At 41.0% G+C, this 22,053-nt stretch overlaps 1 protein-coding gene across 1 annotated transcript in view; it reads right to left on the minus strand.

Moving 5' to 3' along the window:
- The window catches only part of ANKH (ANKH inorganic pyrophosphate transport regulator), a 106,860-nt gene that overhangs the window by 36,586 nt on the left and 48,221 nt on the right, over nucleotides 1–22,053 (minus strand). The window contains exons 2-5 of the mRNA XM_009570282.2: nucleotides 14,083–14,299; nucleotides 5,397–5,515; nucleotides 4,166–4,249; nucleotides 268–438 (exon numbers count right to left, since the gene is read on the minus strand). Of these exons, the coding sequence (XP_009568577.1) occupies nucleotides 268–438; nucleotides 4,166–4,249; nucleotides 5,397–5,515; nucleotides 14,083–14,299 (591 nt within the window). The remainder of the gene's footprint in view (nucleotides 1–267; nucleotides 439–4,165; nucleotides 4,250–5,396; nucleotides 5,516–14,082; nucleotides 14,300–22,053) is intronic.

The following is a 22,053-nucleotide window of genomic DNA, read 5'->3' on the forward strand; positions in this document are numbered from 1 at the left end:
AAGTGTCCACTTAGTCCATCCTGTGCTGTCTTACAGCACAGTACAGAGGTGCTTAGTAAACAGCAAACCATGGGAAGCATTGCCTCACCTACACTGTTGCTGGCATAATTTCTATCATGCCTTTTAAAGAGTAAATGATTTTTCCTGCAGGATGGAGAAAGGAGGCCCTTCACACACAGTGGTTTAATATAGAATTATATACCACAAAAAGCGAGTTGTAAATTGTTGAATTCAAAGAAGTATTAAGTACGAAGTATTAAGACTTACGCCCATTTCCGGCCCACTTCTGTCTGGAATGACATCATGTATGTTCCTGTAGTATCCGAGGCATAACGTGGTACATCGGACAAGTGCTCCCATGTATAAGGACAAGATTGGGATCAAGAGAGGCTCCCTGCACTCCAAGTGACTGTGAAGCAAAATGGCTACAAAAACAACCTGCAGGGCAAATAAACAAATGATTAGTAATTTGTCTGTGCGTTCTTTTTAAGGCCAAGATATCTCCTGCCTGACTTCAAGCTAGTCCATCTGAACCAACAAGCAAATTGTTGTAGCTATATGAGTTTGGGCTTGTGGCATTTGAAACTTTAAGTTAGGATCCCTCCACTCCCCTTATTTGTTCATACAAATGGGAAGAATAAGAGTTAACATCATACAGACTCTTTATTAAACAGTACTTGAAGGCACAGGCAGATGTCAAACTAGGATCCATAAATAGATGATAGTTAGCATAAAGGTCTGGCAAGGTCTGGCAGCAATCATGTGGCTGAGTGTCACCCTTCCCAGGAGAATGTGCTATTCTAATGCACATGAGGTTGGAGACATACTTCTAGGGTCAGCTTCTAGGCCGTTTTTTTGGGGGGGGAGGGAGTTGGGTGGGCAGTGGCAATTAAAAAGCCAGACGTTTTAAAGTATTCACTTCAGCATTTATAAGCAGAAAGACTTATGTCATCCTAAATTTCTACATTTTGAGTGAAATTTCAGTATTTCATCATTCTCTCTTCAGCTAATGGAGTGCCACTTTGTGTAAATGAAACAGAAACTTTTGGGCAAATGAACAGCTCATAATTCAGTCTTGTGAGAGTAAATGTTCAATCCAGAAAATGCAAAGGAATTGATTAAATGATATTATTCTCTTTGTTAAGTACAGAGCTGATGGTGTGCCTGTTATATTCCAAATGTCTCTGGATGTGGAGCACAAATGGAAAGCCAGTTTGGTGCTGTAAACAGCAGAATCAAGGACAATCCTGTCAGGACATGGTTCAAGTGAGCTACCAGAAATACAAAACACACTGCTCAGGGACAGGTTGTCTCCTTCATTGCTAGAGCTCAAGAAAAACTTGGGAAAAATCACACTGTTCAAACGTTTATTAGGCAGGCCAAACTATTTACAAAGATCTGCAAAATGCCCTTTTGAACCCTGCAAAGAATTGTTTTCAGTAAACAGAAGCAAAGTCAGTCACAAAAAGTCTGCATATGGGGATAAGTAAGGAGAATTAGCTGCTGCCAGTGCACCTATTGCTTGTGTAGGGAGAAGATGTAGGTCTAGAGAGTTGACAGAATCACAGAATCATAAAGTCATTTTTTTTGGAAAAGACCTTTGAGATCACTGAGTCCAACTGTACCTGTCCACTACTAAATCATACTCCTGAGCACCTCATCTACTCATCTTTTAAATACATTGGCGGACGGTGACTCAACTGCCTCCCTGGGCAGCCTGTGCCAGTGTCTGAAAACCCTTTTGGTGAAGAAATCTTTTCTCATATCTAACCCAAACCTCTCCTGGCACAACTTGAGGCCATTTCCTCTTGTCCTATCACTTGTTACATGGGAGAAGAGACCAACACCCACCTCGCCACAACCTCCTTTCAGGCAGCTGTAGAAAGTGATAAGGTCTCCCCTCAGCCTCCTATTCTCTAGGCTAAACAATCCCAGTTCCCTCAGCTGCTCTTCACAAGACTTGTTCTCCAGTCCCTTTACTAGCTTTGTTGCCCTTCTCTGGACACGCTCCAGCACCTCAACGCCCTTCTTGCAGTGAGGGACCTGAAACTGAACACAGTATTTGAGGTGGGGCCTCATCAATTTTGAGTACAGGAGAAGGATCACTTCACTGGTTCTGCTGGACACCCTGTTTCTGATACAAGCCAAGATGCCCTTGGCCTTCTTGGCCACTTGGGCACACTGCTGGCTCATGTTCAGCTGGCTGTTGACCATAACCCTAGGTCCTTCTCTGCCAGACAGCTTCTCAGCCACTCTTTACCAAGTCTACAGCATTTCACAGGGTTGTTATGGTCCAAGTGCTGGACTTGGCACTTGGCCTTGTAGAACCTCATATCACTAGTCACGGTCCACTGATCCAGTCTGTTCAGATCCCTCTGTAGAGCCTCCCTACCTTCAAGGAGATCGACAGTTCTGCACAGCTTAGTGTCATCTGCAAACTTACTAAGGAAACACTAAATTCCTTCATCCAGATCATCAATAAAAGTATTCAACAGAACTCGACCCAGCAATGAGCCCTGGGGACACCACCTGTGACCTGCCTCCAACTGGATTTAGCTCCATTTACCATAGCTCTTTGGGGCCTGTCATCCAGCCATTTTTTTACCCAGCAGAGAGTATGCTTGTCCAGGCCAGTGGCAGCCAGTTTCTCAAGCAGAATAATGTGAGAAATGGTGTCAAAGGCTTTATTGAAGTCCAGGTACACTCCATCCACAGCCTTTCCCTTGTCCACTAAGCAGGTAACTTGTCATAGAAAGAGATCAGGTTAGTTTGGCAGGACCTGGGGGGTATGAAGGGTCACAGCTTTTTGTCTTTGGGATTTGATCTTGCTCTGTGCAATATCTCGTTGAGAGAAGATGACAGGTGTCTTATTCTTCCTAATGCTGGCAGCCCACTCACCAACTATTGTGGAAAGGGCACGTATACCATGGCCAAAATAAACATTAGTTTCTCTATGTAGCTGTATATGACCTGACATGCATCTAGGGACAGTAAACTTACAGGTCACCTCAGAACAAGAGCAAATTGTGAGGGGTAAGGTCATTTACAGTAATTGGTATTATCTTAAGGGATTTAGTGCACTATTGTAGAGGGGCAAAACTGCTAGACACAGAATAGCAGCTGACTGAATAGTTAAACCTGGTTTGCTCATACTTAGTGGGAGGAAAATGCAATGGAAAATTGAAAAAAGTGATGTTGACTTAATATTTCCTTTGATGTACTGTTATTATCCTCGTTCTCACTCAGTCATTACACCATTCAGCTGGTAATGGGGCAGTAGAGCAACTGTTCTATAAGTGCTGGGACTCTCCATTTTGTACTATTTTTATATATGCTTTAAAAACAGGGCTGTATATTGGTTCTGAAATGCTACAGCACTGGCCATGAGCAATTTGTCTCAATGTTACTTTTTAAGTATCTAGTACAAAGCAACAGGATAGTTAACACCTCCCTCACAAACTAAAGTTCAAACACAATTTGGTCTTCTCTGCATCACTCAGGGGCTATCACCACATACCCCTTCTGCTGCTCTTCTGAGCCTTCGCGTTTTGGATCACTGACAAGAACAGTGCCACACTGGCACTCAGAAAATGGCTTACGTTACTGCATTTTACTGGATTAGACAGCATGTGCAAAACTGACAGGTGAACTGGAGAATCAAGCTTTCAGCTCCCCACCTACAAACCTCAATCAGAATTTCAGTGCAGCTGTGCAAAGTGTGTGGGAGAATGCATGGGGGGGACGAACGTCTCTTTCAAAGCACTCTGTCAGCTTCAGGACCGGTAGCAGCCACTGATCTCTTTGTCTGACCTCTTTGTTTCTCAGAAGTACACACTATATAATTTCTTTCTCAGCCCTTCTGAAACAGGGTTGTGGAAGTGCTGGAACAAATGGCCCTAGTCGGAACAATTCCTGTTTCCTTCTCTTGTCATTGTTTTGGGACTGATTTAATCCAGTGAAATGAAACCAGCCTAAACCACAACTGTCAGCAACAGTGACACCTGTCATACGGCAGGGAAACAGCCAGAGTACAGCACACAAGATTACTTCCTCTAGTGTGTTGTTCACAGCAGAGAGAGAAGGCAGTCTCTGCAGAAGAGTTCCTGCTTAGGAAAGCATCTGGTTTGGAACACAGTGGAAGCAGACTGCTAAGAGGAGTCATTACCTGAGCTATGACATCTGAGATGGAGGCACATCCCACTAGGAAACTGTACTTGTGTTTCAGTAAAATCCCAGCATGGGTCCATGCCTAAAAAAAGACAGAGAAGAGTTTGGGTAGTGATTATTTGTGAGTGATTTCAAGTCCCAGAATGCTGTTTTCTGGTTCTTACTCTGTACAAAAACAACTCATAAAGCTCTTTTCCACCAGCAGTACCTGGTGTGAACCTGGCAAATGTTAAGCCAGTAACACAGAGAAAGCACTGCTGCATTCAGTTCCTCATTGCCAGAGCTGATAAGGAGAATGAGAATAATTTTATAGACTGTATAGAAATGAATTAGCAGAAATGAATTTCTAAAAAGAAATTGCCTTCTCTTCACAAAACAGATGCTGTACAGGATGGAGTATCATACTAAATAATCTGATGGAAAATTTGCTTCTTCTTATTCACCAGCTGGATGCACCTCTGAAGTACAATATTCATTGGCTCACTGAGTTATACTGAGTTCTGTCTGGAAAACAAAACTTAATGATCCAACTTCTTTTGTTGTTAACTACTATTTCAAGCAGACAAAGTGGTAGAGAAAGTGGCGGAGGCATGCCAGAAGAAGGTTATCCGTTACCAGTTTTACACAGAAGTGGAGGCATTAAAGAAAGATACCATATTTTTACGTTGTGCAGGCCACACACACTAAGCTGATTCAGAAAGCAGCAGCTCAGCCCATGTGTGGCTCCCTTGCCTAAGCTTTTGAGATATACTGGGATTAGATGTGCTTGAGAAGACTGATGGTAAGAAATATCTTTTTGACAAATTTGGTTTGATAAAATATTGAACTTATTCCTTGTGAGGTCTGCAGGAGATCTGGGAATGCATGGCAAATCCAACTCTTTCCCTACAAACTGGAATAAGAGGACACATGCAGACAACCAGTACAGCTCATCACAAGATGATCAGTGCTTTCCAGCACACACATACAGTAACTCTAACAAGGCTGGTGAGGTTTTCTACAATTGTGATGATCTCTGGGTGTTCAAAGTCCACCCAGATGCTTTTTCCAGGTAGCAGGAGATGACATGTCCAGGTATATCCACATCTACTGCTTGCAAAGGACACGCCTTCCTTCTGCACTCCTCCAGTTTCTCCAGTTTCCGATCAGGTAACAGACTTGGTGAACTAAGGTCACCAAATAAAAAAATAACATTAATATTAAAATTCGGTTCTGAATCAGGCACTCACCATGGCATCCATAAAAGGGAAGGCAGCAAGATAAAGGAAGGCCCTCCGAGTTTTACTTCCCACTGATTCATCCACATGGTGCAGCTTATTAATAATGTAATACCCCAAATCACTATATGCTGTAGAGAAACAATAAGAAAGAATAATGAAGTTTACATATGGACTCTGGGTAAGATATTCAGAAGCACCTGAAAGACTGTGATGCCTAGGAGCTCAGACATGCATCCATTTAGCAAACAGCTGCAGGGGCTTCGGGATATTACAGCCTCAGCAGCTGCTGTTTATGACTAAGGACTGATTTTCAAGTAACCTTTGGCAGAAGAGTGATAACAAATGGCTGGGTTGGGAGTTAGGTACAGTAAATGCCACATCTGTTTGCTAAATGAACACACTGGTACTCCAGATAATCTACTGCTCTTTCATTAACTCAAGCCTCTTTGTTAGGAAAGCCGTCTTCACCAGGTATTTTGTATTTCATGGAATGTCGTACCTTACAAATGCTGAAACCATCTATTGTCACCGCATTCTCAAGACATTACACGTAACGCTGCCCAAAGCTGTAAAAGAAGCACTCTGAATTCCAAAAGGCGTGCAACAAATCACATTCACACGTGTTGCACAAATCAGATTCATTGCGCCTCTCCCTTGTACCGCCTAATAATCACCTCTGCTGGGACGTTTCAAGGCACTGCCTAGTACACTGTACAGTCTAGACCAGTTTTAGCTTCCTCCTTATCTAGAACCTGCATCTCAGGAGCTGCAAGTCAGAAAAGGGCACAGCTGTAAATCATGGGCTTGTCACTTCTGATTGCCAGTATATTTCACAGTCTTGTTTCAACATGAGATGGGAATTTCTAGTGTCGGGCAACGCACCTCTCACCAGGTCTCTATTCCCAAGTCGTCACAAATGCAGGGACTCACCACATGTCTCTCTAAAGAACTGATTATGCCTCTGCTAGTACCTATGTTAGCCAACTGTTTTAATAACCCCATAGTCCTCCCTATGACCAGAAACAGCACAGAGCTAGCTATGAGTGGAGTCTCTGAGCTATGGGAACTTGAGTAATATGCACAGGTAAACAACTTTTAACGTTTTATAATCCATGTTCTACACTGGCATATTACTGCATAATTAAGTCAACCGTGTAACACCAGCAATGGCAGAATTACTTATGCCTGGAGAGTATTACCTCAGTTCTCTTCCACTTGTGTCTTTTCTAAGAATTATTTCAAATATGAACATCTATCTAATTTTCCATTTAGAACAACTCTATTACACACTTTCCTATTGGATATTTGAGGAAAGGTATCCTTTTCACGCATGTAGGTTGCAAGATTGACAAATGCTAACACTAGTTCAATTCAAACCTTTTTGCCTAAAATTAACTTTCATAACTCATAAACAGTATTTGGAAGCAATTAAATAGGAGTCGAAGTCATCGTTGCTTTGTGATAACTTAGGGAGACAGCAATTAAATGGTTTACAGGACTGAAAATACTTTTACAGTCCAAACAAGACAGAGTATAAAAGGTAGTAAAACAGAAGGTGGTATGACAGCATTGGGAACAGGCATAAACCTCACTCCAGATAAGCAGGACTGCCTAAAGGACGCTAAGATATTTAAAATTCCCCCTTTCCCTATGCTGGTCCCTATCTATATGTCTTTCATCTGACTATGACAGACTCACAGTCTCTCAGTTCACCCAGTGATCTTCAAGTTGCTTATCTATCCTCCCAGTTTTCTTTCCTTTTGAACAGAATTAGGGAAAATCTTTAAAACAGGATTCCAACCTCTCATGAGTCCTGTGAGGCCAGTTTGGTTCTTTAAGTGTTGATGTGCTTGTTGCAATACAGTCACACATGAAGCACAACCTCTTTTTATCTTTGCATGAATATCCACACACTAATTTTTGCTTGGTATTTTGAAAATTTTTGCGTAGCAAGTCCTTGTGGAAAGCTGCTTTTACAGAAGGGAAGTACCTGGATGTTTCTGAATCAACTTATTTGAATACAGAAGTTTGGAAAGCATGTGAGGCAAGTCAGCTGTGAGGGTCAGATTCATTGAGCTGTCTCAGAATCACAGAATCACAAGGTTGGAAAGGACCCATTGGATCATCGAGTCCAACCATCCCTAACACTCCTTAAACCATGTCCCTAAGCACTTCATCCACCCGTTCCTTAAACACCTTCAGGGAAGGCGACTCCACCACCTCCCTGGGCAGCCTGTTCCAGTACCCAATGACTCTTACTGTGAAGAATTTTTTTCTGATATCCAACCTGAACCTCCCCTGACGGAGCTTCAGGCCATTCCCTCTTGTCCTGTCCCCTGTCACTTGGGAGAAGAGGCCAGCTCCCTCCTCTCCACAACCTCCTTTCAGGTAGTTGTAGAGAGTAATAAGGTCTCCCCTCAGCCTCCTCTTCTCCAGGCTAAACAACCCCAGCTCTCTCAGCGGCTCCTTGTAAGACTTGTTCTCCAGCCCCCTCACCAGCTTTGTTGCTCTTCTTTTTCTTTGTTGCTTCTTCTCTTATCTACCGTTGACATTGCTGTACACTTCTCCTTCACAAACCCCTTTAAAACTGCTGCAGGAAACACACCAGTATTATTTCTCACATGAGGATTGACAGAATCCAGGTACTGAGGAACCTGGTCCTATGAAGAGGTCTCCATCAGCAGCGCAGTGCTGGGAAGACAGCACGTCACAGATGTCACTCTCCACACTCTCCACCCTCTGGGCTTCTCCTGTTTTAAAGGAGACCTTTAAACAGTTTAGAAATAGAGTAGTAATTAACTTTTTGTCTCCAAAAGCCATTGAGATGTTTATTTTTCTTTACTATCACAGAATAATTACAGGACTAGAAGGTACAAAGGCTGAACTACTCTCACTTCTAGAAACAGGCAGTTCATTACAAGGTTGTAGTTTATTGGCAGGACACTGAAGGGACTTATAGCACCACAGTACATAGCACCACATTTTTAAGATTTCTATGGATATCAGTGCTGTGCTCTGTAAACTATAAGACTTTTCTTTCTCCCAGCATTGAAAAAACTTCTAACTGCACTTTTTAATGTGATTTTGATTTTTAATAATGGCTAAACTTAAAAGATAATTTTAAAATAGTCAGCTATTTTCTTTCTCACATGAAAGCACACAGTCACTTTTGCTGCTGTCAATGAATGTTTCCATGCTCAGAAAGAAGGACTAAGCAAGCTGAGATTTACTGACAAATACACAGGCTTGTGTCCCTGAGCAGTGAATAAAGCAATTGCTGATGCAATTAGAACTTAACCTTGGCCAACCTTACAAACTTATTATGAAGCATGGTACAAAATTAATAACAGACCTGAACAGAATTACATGAATCTAAAGCAGATGGCTCTTCCCATTCCTTGCATCATTTTAATCAAAACAGAGAAGTGCAACTCCAAGACAAGCTGCCTGTTTGCTCTCCTCTAATTTCTCATTTATTTTGATATGTCTATGGATTAGTTTTGCTACAGCATTTAAGCAGGAATTCTTGGTTTTGTCTTCTCCAGTGGAGTTTTAAGATGAAGAAGCTAAAGAAATGACACCAAAACCCTGCTTACCTAACTGGATCTCCTCTTCCCTACCCCATTTTGTCTAACAAGCTGATTACTACTACATAGATTTCAGACATCCTTGACCACACTCCTAATGATGCCAGCAGTCTCAAACAAATAGCTGTACTGTAGTCATTCTGGAGCTGTCTATTACCCAGCATGTTATACTTACATCATAAAGTAAACAAAAAGAAACCCCCATAGGAAGTGATAGCATTTACTTCCAGACACAGAGCCACACATGTCAATATTAGTTTTACTGGAGGAAAAAAAGTCTGAAGATGTTTTTGGGTTAAAGTGTGTTCTTTTCAGATGCACTCCATTCTTATATTTAGTTTTAAAAATGAACTTGGAGATTTGAGAAGTAAAAATCTATTCTGCTGCTTGTCAGAAAGGTGGCCATGTGGCTAAAACTGGTGCTGGTCAGGATTTTGTTCAACCAGGTGATGTAGGCATAGAGGAAAACACCAATTTGAAAAGAAAAAACACAACTCCCAAAAAACCTGAATGACATATCTTCATTTGAAGATGGCACTGTCTACAGAGTTTTCTTTATCTCTTTGATTAGCCTGACTTTAAGCAGAAGCAAAAGCTTGTGTCCCCCTTCTGAAAGCCCAGATGATCAGAGTATTTTAGGCTTTGTAATTTTTTGCCCATAGTAATAAGTGAGTTAGAATTAAAAATCAGCTCAGGAGCATCTCGACGCAGACTGATTACTGCAATCATCTGTTTTCTGTGATCAGCTCTAGTTCCAAATTACATTAGCTGATTTTCCTAATTCTACCAACGACTGATGGTCCCTGAAATATCTTTATGTAGGCAAATACGTCGTAAGTCTCAAAATTCGCCTGTTTTAACAAAAAAAGCCCAAACATTGCTATCCTAAAATACACAAATTCTTTGGTCATAGGCTTTCTTCCTTCTTCCCTAAATACTTTACTGATGAGAAACTGCCCCCATCATGGCAGAAGAGTTGGGGCAGGTGGGGAAACATGTTCTTGCTTTAGCAACGGCCATCTGAAGATGATGAAGCAGGACGTATCTTTAATGAATAACATTTTATCATCTTTTAGAAATAAAAAAAACCCAAACAACAAAGCCTGGGTTATATCTTGATTTGTGTTCTCCTGCTATCACCTTTTTTGAGGGCAAAATATTTAGTATAAGCCAGCAGAGTGGGCACATCAGAAGATTAGAAAAAATATCTCAAGTTGTCATAAGTCACTCTGTAACAAATAGTGTCTAGAAAATTCCTGCAGTGTTACACTGGAAGTGGTGGTATTATACCTGTGTGTCACTCCTTATGCAGATCTTTCACATGCATACAGTGACCATGCACATGGGAAATTTAAAACAATCAGTGAAAATCCTAGCAATGGCTAGTTTTCCTCTGTGTTATCTGTGCAGGGGGTGGTCCATGCCCTCTAGCCTGCCAGTAAGTAATAAATTGGCGCAAAACAAAATATTCGCATCTCTTGACCATCCAGTCTGCTATAGGTTTGCCTACTTACTAAAGTTTCGATCTTTTTTTCCTGATAATGACAAATGATCCATCATGTAGTTTTTAATGAGATATAGCGGGTACCAGTTAAGAATGTCTACCTAAACAAAGAATATGTTTTCCCAAAATAACTTCTGCCTTTTCATGCCTCAGAGAGCTGCGGAAAGTAATACTAATATATAAAAGGAAATAAGCTTTCTCAGAATGCTACTTCTAGTGAAGGACTGAACAACGCCATTTTATTGCCAAAGAAAATGCATGTCTTTCATGACATTGGCGTTAAAAGGATCTACTTAGTACAGAGGGCTTAAACACAACACCACGAAATGCCTTCTGATAACATAATGTTATATAAAAGAAAGCTCTCCTTCGTTAAGCTGACAATTTAGTAAGGTGTAAAAAATATCTACAGACAGACTCAGAATCTTGAATCCCCTCTCCTACAGCTCAAAATTCCCACCAAAAGCCAATATCTGAAATGAGATACTTTAGACCCTGGCTACGTACTGAACTTCCCACCAGGAAACCTCACTGCTGGCAGTAGCTGCCCCTGAAACAGCACAAGGGAAGGAAGGCAGCATACTATCTTCTACTTCCAGATCACAACTGATACAGCAAATGCAGGAATACTGTACTGGGCAAGGTTCGCAGCAAGCATTATAACTGGGATGGGAACATGGTTTCAAATCCCTTTGGTCAAGTCAACTTGTTTCTTCGTTCTTACTGCTGCCTGTACAGAGGAGTGATAGGAACTGCTGGGGAGGACTTTGTGGACATTCAGGGGAATGTGGTGGGGTGATGACTTAGAGATCCAGAGCTTGCACACGTGAGTTAGAGTGGTTTGACTTAGCCTGACACTCCCATAGAGGATTGTACTAGCCCTTGTTAGGGAACAGCAGTGCGGAGCTGATGCTGAAGCGACGAAGCATGAGTCAGGTGGGTGAAACGGTCTGTTTTGATATTTTAAATAAGTAGACATTGCTGTTTGTGAAGAGTTGTGTGTGCAGACTGCAAATAGTCTCTATCACAGTTGGAAATGTGGTGATTCATTGTGGTCACTGTGTTTTTTACCAACACTTGTTTTCTTCCTTCTGGCTTTCGGTATTCCTCCTTATTTCATTGGGCTTTTTGATCCCTGTTCTTCCCAGGGCTTTGACAGTCCACAGCAGTCAGTCATGTCATCTTCCTTAGCCTCATACATGTCATAACGAAGAAATTCAGTCCCCTGAGCACTATTTGTCTCTCTTTTTCATCTGCTGAGCATCAGTAACCTGTTTTTGTGTCTCCTGTAGGTAGACTGTGATAGGCTTGCAGCTGCTGGGGGAGTAGTTACAGATCCTAGGAGGTTGCCTGTCTGTCACTGGACTCCTTCTCTTCCTCCTGCTAGGCAGGTTGTACATCTGTGGGTCAGAGAAGAATAATCAGGATTTGAAACATGTTCAAAGGAAACTTGGAACATAACACTTGGCAACATCACCCAGGCAATTGGTGCTAGAATCTGACTAACTTCATTCTCTTGGGCGCTCTGCCAGTCTCTGCTGTGGCCTTTGCATATTTTCAGGCATAGACAAGTTAAAATACCGAAAAATATTTTGCAGTCTGCCACCATAAGCAGCTGAAAGACTGTGTGAAGCCCTTTAATTCAGCCCTCTTTTTTCTTATCCCCTACCCCCCCAGTATCTGCAGAGAGGGCATTTCAGAAGTTATGAACTCAGCAGGGCTCTATTTACAGGCAAAGGCAAGAAACCACTCTGGCAAGTTTTTCAAATGGCTGCCCCAAACACCTCCCTTCAATAAAGTCTCAAATGGAAAACCCAGCTATACCTTTCACTTGAAGATCTGATACACATAATTCAATTTTTTTTCCTAAAATCTATCATAGCTTAAAATAAAATGATTGATGACTAGAAAATAATTCTTTATCCAGCTGGCAAAGCCAAAAGCTTTGACCAGCATTGGCAGAAAACAAGCAACTAGAAAAGCAGCTCTAGGGGCTGAAGAAACATTCCAAGCAAAGAAATATGAGAGCCAAACATACAAATGGCCCAAAGTTTATTATATTGACTCAATAAAGCAGCCTCAACTGTAAACATATTAAAGAAGTGACCAATCGATACTGGTGAATTAAATTAACTTGAATGCATGGATTTAGCACATAAAATCAGCAACAGCTTATCCCTGGCACAGAGCTGCCATGGCTAGCGAGGTGTTACTGCAAGCATTTATTATGGCTGTAACACAGAGTAAAGACAAACGGCATAGAGCTGCCATTTCCGTGGTAGAATGAGACATTATGGTCAAACAAACTGGAGTGCTTGGGAGGCACATGGAGCTGTTGAATATAGCTGGCTTTCTGTTAAAGGATAAGGGCAGGGAGCATTTGTATTTACCAGGTGGCTCTTATGCCTACTCCAGCAGGAATTATATGCTGACTAGCAGCATGTGCCACTCTTGAGATACTAACAACCTGATAATGAACAGTACTTCACTTCCAGGCCACTCTGCAATTTCACGGTAATTCCAGATAGTGCCATCACACTCGTATTTCCCATCTTTCTGCAATGGAATGGACCCCTGTTGCTGGTCATCCAACTCAATCCTACTACCTGACAATCAACACTTGCCTCCATAGGCTGTCGCATTACCTCCCTCCTCCCATCCCTTACAGCTTCCAGCATTTAGGATTGTACCTGACAAAGGCAATGCACCCTCTGCTTCTTTCTCCAGTCTCTTATTCGTTGTTGGTCCAGAGGCTTCAGCTCTGCGTAGTGAGCCAGAAGATACAGGGAGTCTGGTGCAGTTCTTGGAGAGGATAAAGTTGAGGTCTTCCAGGTCACATGGCTTTTTTTTGCTGTGGTACCGGCTGATGCTTGGGTTGATATCACAGGTCTCCAGGTTCTCAGGAACTGGCAAATCCTGTGGCTGCCTTACTTTTTACATTCAGTTCATATCTGTTTGCGTATTTTCTTTGCTTGAGAGTACACTCAACGAATGGGTCTCAGTTTGGCATAAAGTGCTCTTAGTAACTACTTCTCCTACAGATTAATGATTCAACAGAAGTGGATGATGACTAGTGCTAGTAGAGAGTAATACTTGATATTTTAATGAGGAAGCTGGCACCTACTTGCTTAGAGTTTTGTACCATGAGATAAGTAGCAAAGAAAGAGGTGCAGAGGGAGTACACTGACAATGCCACCAAGTTCTAACAAACAGCCCTATCTATCTACCATACCTTGAAGCTAAACCCACTGGGGCAAACACTTCTCATTGATGATCACTACCTAACAGTAAGACTGACTTAAATTTGTGCAACCTGCCAACCACGCCAGACTTTTGCTAACACTCCTGACTGAAAGAGATGAGCAGCATGTTGAGCTGCCAGGCAGATGAGCCCTAGAGGTGGAATGTGCCACTTAACAACCTGTTTAAAAAAAGTAATAAAAATTGCGTGGATGGGCATGATACCAGCCCAAGAGATTTAATCTCTTTTGCATCTCCTGTTGCACTTACAAATGAAATCTTCAGCCTACAGATTAATCAGTTTGAAGAACACGTGAGGTAAGCAAATTAAAAGATGTATTAATTAGACATGAAGTGACCTTACCTATTAAGGTATGAAATACAGCAGCTACAGCGCCAGCCACAACCATGCACAAAACTGCTTTGGTCCTGTCTCTTTTACTGTTCACAAACACCAGACCCACATTTTTGAAGTCACTCATTGGACCTGTGAAGAACTTCATCAGGGAGTATGCCAGCCCATAGCTGGCCAGCATTTCCACAGCATCTTCCTTGACAGCAGCAATTCCCCTATTCAAAGCCTGTTCAAACACAGAAAGAGAGAATAATGTAGCACACACAGAATTGTACCAAAACCAATCTTATGCAGCCAGTTTCTGAAGAAACAACAAAGTTCAGCTCTCGTTGTTTTCACCGTGAGTGGGACCTTTTAGCTCTGGGTTCAGGAGCAGTAACTTGTGACACAGGCAACTTCATAATTTTATATGGACAGTAAGTTCAAGTCAAGTAGACTTGAAGATAAATCTTATTTTAGGAACCAAGGTAAATATCTGTTGCTGAAGTATATAATGTAACTCCTGCTATACCTGAAGTCAATCTTTTTCCTTTTTACAACCTGCTAATAATCCTGGATGATACAAGACCATTTAAGTGCCACTTTGAGGCCTTGGCCCTGAATTGAACAACATACAGGAAAAAACTCTAACATTATTATATGCTAAAATTTCAGAATGCCTACTTTTTTTCCAGAGATTTTCACTACATCTCATGTAATTGTGAACAGCCAATGCTATCCTATGATACTTATTACAAAACCAGGCCAAATATGCACAAATAAACACATCTCTTCTCCTTTGATGTATTTCACAAGCTTCTGGTATTAATGTACATCTCCTTGCAGCATATTTAAAAAGAAATTCAGCACACGTATTTCAAGACATATTCATGTTCAAACAGTCTACTAATTCATTCTAGGTCTATATTTAGGAAAAGTCTGCTAATGAATCACCGAGTATTGAATGGATTATTTTTATAACTAAGGTGAGCAACAGAAAAAATGTGTCATTGCTTTATTCCAGCTTGCACCAAAACATATCTAAAATCTTGAATAAAATTGACAGAATGATAAATTTTATCTGCAGTGTGACAGCATCAATCATCTGATACACTCAGAAAACTGTTAAAACAAGATTAGACTCAAAAAGCATGAAGGATGAAATAGGACTTGTTTTCACAAGTATTTAGTTCCTGTGAGTTACAGCTGATATGTACTGACAGAGCCATGGCAATGAGGCCAACCAGGAACATCTTTCCAACCTGCCCTCCAAACCTCACTCTATCCACTTTACCCAGCAGCTGTAATGCCACTTCTGAAAGAACAAAGCGGACAGAGCATCATCAGCTAACTGTGGTGAAGCCCTTCCATTTCAAATGTAAGCAGTCTTTTTGTTGCAGTGTTTTGATTTTTTTCTTCCAGAGAACATATAAGCAAGCAACTCCCATCGATTTCAAAAGAAAACACATCCCCATCGCAGAAATAAGCATTTTTCCTGCTATTTTTTTCCATTATTTCTGTAAGATGTGCTTAAGATTTGAAACTCAAGCTGCATCATCAACACAGCAAAAAGCTGTAGAAAACACCAACTTCTCCATCCTTGATACCTGCCAGAGCTCTCTCTTGCAACATGCTCTGACCTGAATACCTAGTGTTACAACTGTTTTCATCTGTCTTGCTCCAGTTTGTTCCTTCCTGAAAATATTAGATACTAAATATCTGCAGCTACTATATACAACCTTTTCTGGGGTATAGATTATTCCACCCATTGCATTGATAAGAGTTCAAATTATATTTAATCTGCAGGTGCCAAATAGACTACTGGGTGCATAAAACTGTACTCAAACAATTTATAGAAAGGAGTGTGGCCTCTGAAATGAATAAACAAATTTAGCTGTCTTTTGTGATGCTTGTCATGATGTCGTATTCAATATCAAGATGTATCAAGAGTTACAATAATTTGATTTAAACTTCCTGGAGATGCTCAATCTCCCTGTTGCAACTGCCAGTAATAGGAAAACAAACTGAGAATATGCCATATAGCAGGCTCCTTGATCACGGCTTTTTCACCCTCTTTTATTTTGCCAACAGTGAAATATTTTTTGCAGCTTTAATTTAAATAGTTAACCAATTTCAGGTAATCTGGTTTAAAAGCCTCTTACCACATGTAAACAGTGGATTTCTTTCCAGCACGTTTTCACAAGCACAAGTGCTTCCTTCCTGGTTTGGACAACTACTGAATACCAGTCTGTGGAGGATGGTGATCTACTTCTGACAAGGTCCCAGGGATAAATGTTGTTTTAAGAAATCACACTCTTTCAAGAGGCATGGCACTATGACTCCCTCCACAGAGGCTAATCTTTGCCGAGTGCAGTCCTCAAGCCAGTGAAACTAGCTCCATGTGACTTTGGCCCTGGGGTAAGTTAGTTTTCTTCCACCCCCTCTCAGGTTTTACAGGCTGAATGCTGATCTCTCTTGTATGAACAAATGACAGCCAAAGAGATAATTCTAAGTAATCTTCCCCAGAAATACAATGTGTACCAGATAAGGTAAAATGGCAAAACCCAAAAGGGACTTTTGTAAGGGATATTTTGCCTTTAATTTACATTCCTGTGGAACTGTTGGCTGACATGATGAAATTCCCTAGAGGCTAGCCCTGAAAAAGCAATTCTCCTCAATGCTTATTTGGAAAGACTCTTAGGAAATGAACAGTCAACAGGACAGTGTACAGATGGTTTAGATTCTCTAGCTTTCTTTTTTCCTTTTTCACTTTAAGACAAAAATGCAAAAGGTTATTCATTCTCAACTTCCAAACAGAATAAGAGAACTTGTATTTCTACCCCATGTACCTTATTATATTTTTGCTACTGAAGCTGCTGATGTGATATTTGATATCCTTAAATTCACAGGAAATCCCAGATACTTGATAAAGCTGCTAGCTGCTGTGGGGTGCAATATGAAAGATAGGCATTTCATCTTCCACGGCATGCCAGCCATACAGTTGGTAATCTTCCAGAAGTCTAATTTCCTGTTAGATTTCCAATTAAATTTCTCATAAAGGAGGAAAAATACAAACCACGGCAAGGCCTCCATTTTGTACATTTTTTGTGTCAACAAAAATCAATAACAAAACTTCATCAGTACCATTTGTGTTCTATGTTTGATTCACGCACCACAGAGCTCACCTCTACAAAGATTTGTGTAGCTTGTCAACGAAATCACACAGAACTAAGCAACAACAATAACAACAACAACAACAACAACAACAACACTTAATATGAGAAGTCATCCTGATCATACATAGTTCAGATGTCATCCTACTTTAAACCGGCTTACTCACACCAAACTTTGAGAGCTAGGAAGTTACGGTGCTGGAAGAAAGGCTATTGATGATGTCACCTTCTCCTGAGTTTTCAATGAACAGCTGACCTAGTACATTAGCAGATAAAAATGTCACAGTAAATTACTATTCATGAAACGTGATTAAAGCAAAGTCACTGATATTGCTGAACCTTTTTAAGCAATAACAGAAAAAAAGCACAGAATACTTCCAGGCTGAGCGTAACCTGGTAGGTACGTGAACAGGTCAGTTGAAGTAAGTAGTATTTCTAAAGCACTTCTCAGAAAGGCAGGCATCAAGAACTACAGCTACTTCTATGCCATGTTTTGTGTAACACGTTATGTTATCACTAGGAAGATTATATCCTTACTAGAGGATCCATTAACAACTCCTTGAGCCATTTTTTTATGAATAATTGTGTGCTGTCTCTGATGTTCGCTAAAATCAGAGAGGACTAGGCTTTTTAAATTCCTGTCCAAAAGATTCTATCAAATTTCTAGGACATGCATAATGGATGGATCCAATAAACGTTTGCATGCAAAGGCAGTGATTTAAAAAGCAACAATTGTGAGTAAAATATCAAAGATCTAGCTTGTCCTACTTTGCATAAGCTTTCAGCACAATTTACTGATGTTGGCAGAAAAGATTTGGTTCCAACCTACAGCTCTGCACCTCTGTTGCAAAAAAATTTGAAGTCTGCCTCTTAAACTGGTTCTATAGAGTTTGACAATTTCTTACATGACCCTCCACCCACAAAGAGCAGTGGATGGCTGATGTTTTATATTGTATTTGGTTAGACACATAAAAGCATAAAAAAATCCACTGAGAAAACCATGCCCATTGTATACATTTTCTTCTGCTTTAAAAAATGTTTTATTGCCGACATACTGCATAGAATTTCAGTAGTCTATATCTAACTAAAAGGAAACATTTTCTACTTCATTTGAAGTTAACTATTGACTATGCAATCAATACCTGACCAGTGCCTGTATTTCAAATCAAAGCAAGTAAAATGCAATTTTTGTCAGGCCTCAATTTTGCTTATCCTGAAAAAGCAGACTTCGACCTATGGCTTGTTTGAAGTTGGGATTCTGCCTAAAATGTTTTCAAGTCTGCTCTAGCTAGTTACATACTTAAGGGTGCTCAGTTTGGCAGTAACTTGGCCAATTTTGTGTTTGGTTCAGCAAACATTTGCAACACACCCTCCTCACCATACACCTTCCTTCCTACCTGCCCTCCTCTAAGAAAATGCAAGTGAGCCAAAGCATGCAGTTAAAGAGCAACCTGACGCAGCGGACAGCCTCTCTCCTGTGTCAAATAATCTCTCTCCTGATGAATGTTGGTTGAGTTTTCATTTATTAAATCCTATCACATTAAAATCTTCTGTATCAAGTGCATCAGGCAGCTCTGGCTGTTCTGCCTCCCCGTGTCACCACTGCAGGAACTGCACTGCCAGAAGGACAGCTGACAGATCCCATGCTCTGTAAGCATGGCATAACCAGACTACTGTGTCTGTGCTACCTGAGCATTATCTTATTTGTATCTCTGCTTCTGGGTTGATATCTTGTAAAGACAGCCACTGGTAGGCAACTTGAGGGAAGTAGCTAGTGCTCTGACATGTCATGTAAGACTTCCATGGACAAAGATGTAGGAGAAAATGTGGTAAAAATAGCAAGCATACATTTATTTTGGCTCTAGAAGATTCCCCAAATATACTGTATGAAGACATAGCCCCAAAGGGGTAGAGTTTGACCTTCTAGCTTGAAAATGATGACTGAGTGTTCTTGGTTTGGGCCTCTTTATTTGGTTTTGTCTTTTTGTTTCATTTGGCTTTGCAAACTTTTACCCTAATTCAGCATCTGTATTTTTGGTTAGTATCTGCTGTAGATCACATGTCAGATGACTGAAATGCCGCCTTAAGCAATTTCCTATTAGCTGACTATTAAAATACTTGACTTCCCTCCTGTTCCCTCATTAAAGCTGGCCCTGAGAGAACAGCTAAGTCACCCTTGTCTAACAGCACTGCAAGTGCTGACATGAGTTCAACCCACTGAAATAATTCCAGTCCTCAGGAAGAGACGGTAGCCCTGACCCCCAGTCTGAAATGAAAAGAGATACCCATCCCAAGAGAGGGACACCCAGACACCTCCTTGTTATCCTTTGAAGAGCTTTATGACTGCTTTGTAAATGGGAGCTGAAGTTCTTCTGTCTCTTGCCGCTTCCTAATTCAAAAGAAACTGGACATTCAGAGCAGGTGTCACAGCTTTATCTTAAAAAAAAAAATAATTAGTGCACCAAAATTTCAACCAATTTTTTTCTGCTTCCGTAAGTAAGGAGAACATGTCCCAGAAGAAAGCCCATATACCCAGTGAAACAAAAACCAAGCCATGAAGACTAGAATGCAGTCAGTAACATTTTTTTTTCCCCATTCACCTTCCTAAGCAGCACTTAGGAAGGTGAATTAGAACACTTTTGCATGATTCCTACTCTTATCTGAAATGCCTGCTACTCTGTGACAATGATGAGGCTCTCATTTTAGTTGTTGACACTATCCACTCGCTATGCAATGCCAAGGCTGTATGTAAATAAATACTAAATGCAAAATAACATGATTTCCAAGCACTCACAGCTTTCGCTTGACCTGGGATACATCATGAAACACCATTTTTTAACAGGCACAGCCAGGAGGTGCAAGAACAACTAGGGCAGCAGTGTCAACAGTGAAGTCAGTGAAAATGGCAAGTCCTTCCACTGCAAGAGCTGATGCAGAGGAGGATGTGTTGGAGAGCCAGAAGAGTAGATAAGGCAAGCTACCATAGGCTACATATTGCCTGTGTGTGGATTTATGAACAATAAACAGCAAGACAAGGCAGATAATAATACAAAAAACACAGGAGACTGCAGAAGATAATGGCACAGGACCACAAGAAAGAAACCAGACACAGCGAAGCCAAAATGTGCCTCATTTAAAACCACATTTGACAAAGTGCCAGAATATTTACAACAGCGAGCAATCTTGGAGGGGTGAAACAATTCCTGCATATGGTTGCCTCCTTGTGGGACACGGAGAACACTGATCCCGAGGTTCAGAGAACTATGAGCCATGACAGCGGGGAGTCCTGGACCTATTCCTCAGTTAGTGCCTATTGAATTGGCTGGCTGACACCTGTATGAAGGAGACTGCCATTTCCACTGCTGACTATGGAGAAACCTGTTCCCTGAGGTGAGACCATTAATCATTAACTTCTTCTGGCCTGTTTTTTAAGGCAAGCAGGGACACAGGAAAGAAGCAAAATCAACATGTCAGAGATAATCTCCTGGATTATAATTTCCCTGGTACCCTCTGGCTGATGCTAATCAATTGTCCAAAAGTTATTTAAGGTGAAACTTGCAAGGGAATGCTTTGTTCTCAAAGCAGTATGCGAGCTTTGTATTCAGGTTTCCCTAGAGCTCATCCACAAAAGCAAGAAGCATTTCTGATTACGTTACAGAAGTACGGCTAACTTCAGGCTGAGGTTATTTGTCTTCAGATCTTCTTCATGTGGAGACCAAAGACCCATTTTCTCTCAAAAGCTATTTCTGTTTCTAAGTCTATAAGTATAGACAAATAAAATTGAGACATAAATTGAGACACATAAAACTAGGAGAAGGTCAGCTCTCTATTTCTTCAAAATGCTCTGTGGAATAGCTATCATTTCTTCACCAAATACCATTTTGATTACTTTGAAGTGCTAGAAAACACTGGGGAGGATACAAATACATATCACATGTATCTAAACACAAAGAATATTTGCCATAGTCACAAATGATACAGTATCTGCAGCAGTGCGCCTTTGTTTTTAATTTCTCACAGAAACATGCTCTGTTCTCTTCCTTGCATCATACCCCCAAAGTAAAAAGTAAGCTGATTTACTATCAGTTGCATATTTCACACAATCATATTTTCTCATGTTTATAAATTAAATCTCTGTGAGAGCTGTTATAAGACTTGTTCGTATGCACACAACAAATTTAATCTACACAGGTCCCATATCAGTCAGTATTTCGCAACTCTGGCATATTGCCTTTTTATTAGCAATACTCTGCGTCTCTCTCCTGCTGAAATGGAGATCACCACTTTCTCCATGATCACACCTTCTCACTAGGCTCCAAAGTGCACAGACAGGTTGGCACTGGAAGTGGCTCTTAGGGGCCAGCTTAGAGTGCTGCCCTGGGCTGAACATCTGGGAGATGTCATGGAGGAGACCTCAACCCTATGCAGTCACCTTGAGTTGCCACCCTTACCCTGAACCTTAATATGTAACCAGAACCGGCATTTGAAGATCCACTGTCATCTTCCTTGCACACTAAAACACACACTTCTGCCAGTGAAGGCCACACCCCTATCATTGGCCTGAATCTCTTTCCTACATTTCCCCTTCCTTTCCCAAAGGCTCTTTTGCTTCATCGCTCTGTACCACTTCTTGCTGCTGTCTTTCATGAAAGATCTTGTCCTTGACAATAATTCACCTGTATTTTCAACATACGGCAAGAAATTATTTAGCCCCACTTGCCTTCCAATTTTCACCCTTCCTGTTCTGCTGTTACTGGCTTTTCCACAAATATAACTTGCCATACAGTAGAACAGTGTTTCTCAATAAGTTAGTGTTGTATTTGCTTTT

The sequence above is a fragment of the Cuculus canorus genome, chromosome 2 (genome assembly GCF_017976375.1).
Source record: "Cuculus canorus isolate bCucCan1 chromosome 2, bCucCan1.pri, whole genome shotgun sequence".
NCBI classification, from domain to species: Eukaryota; Metazoa; Chordata; class Aves; order Cuculiformes; family Cuculidae; genus Cuculus; species Cuculus canorus.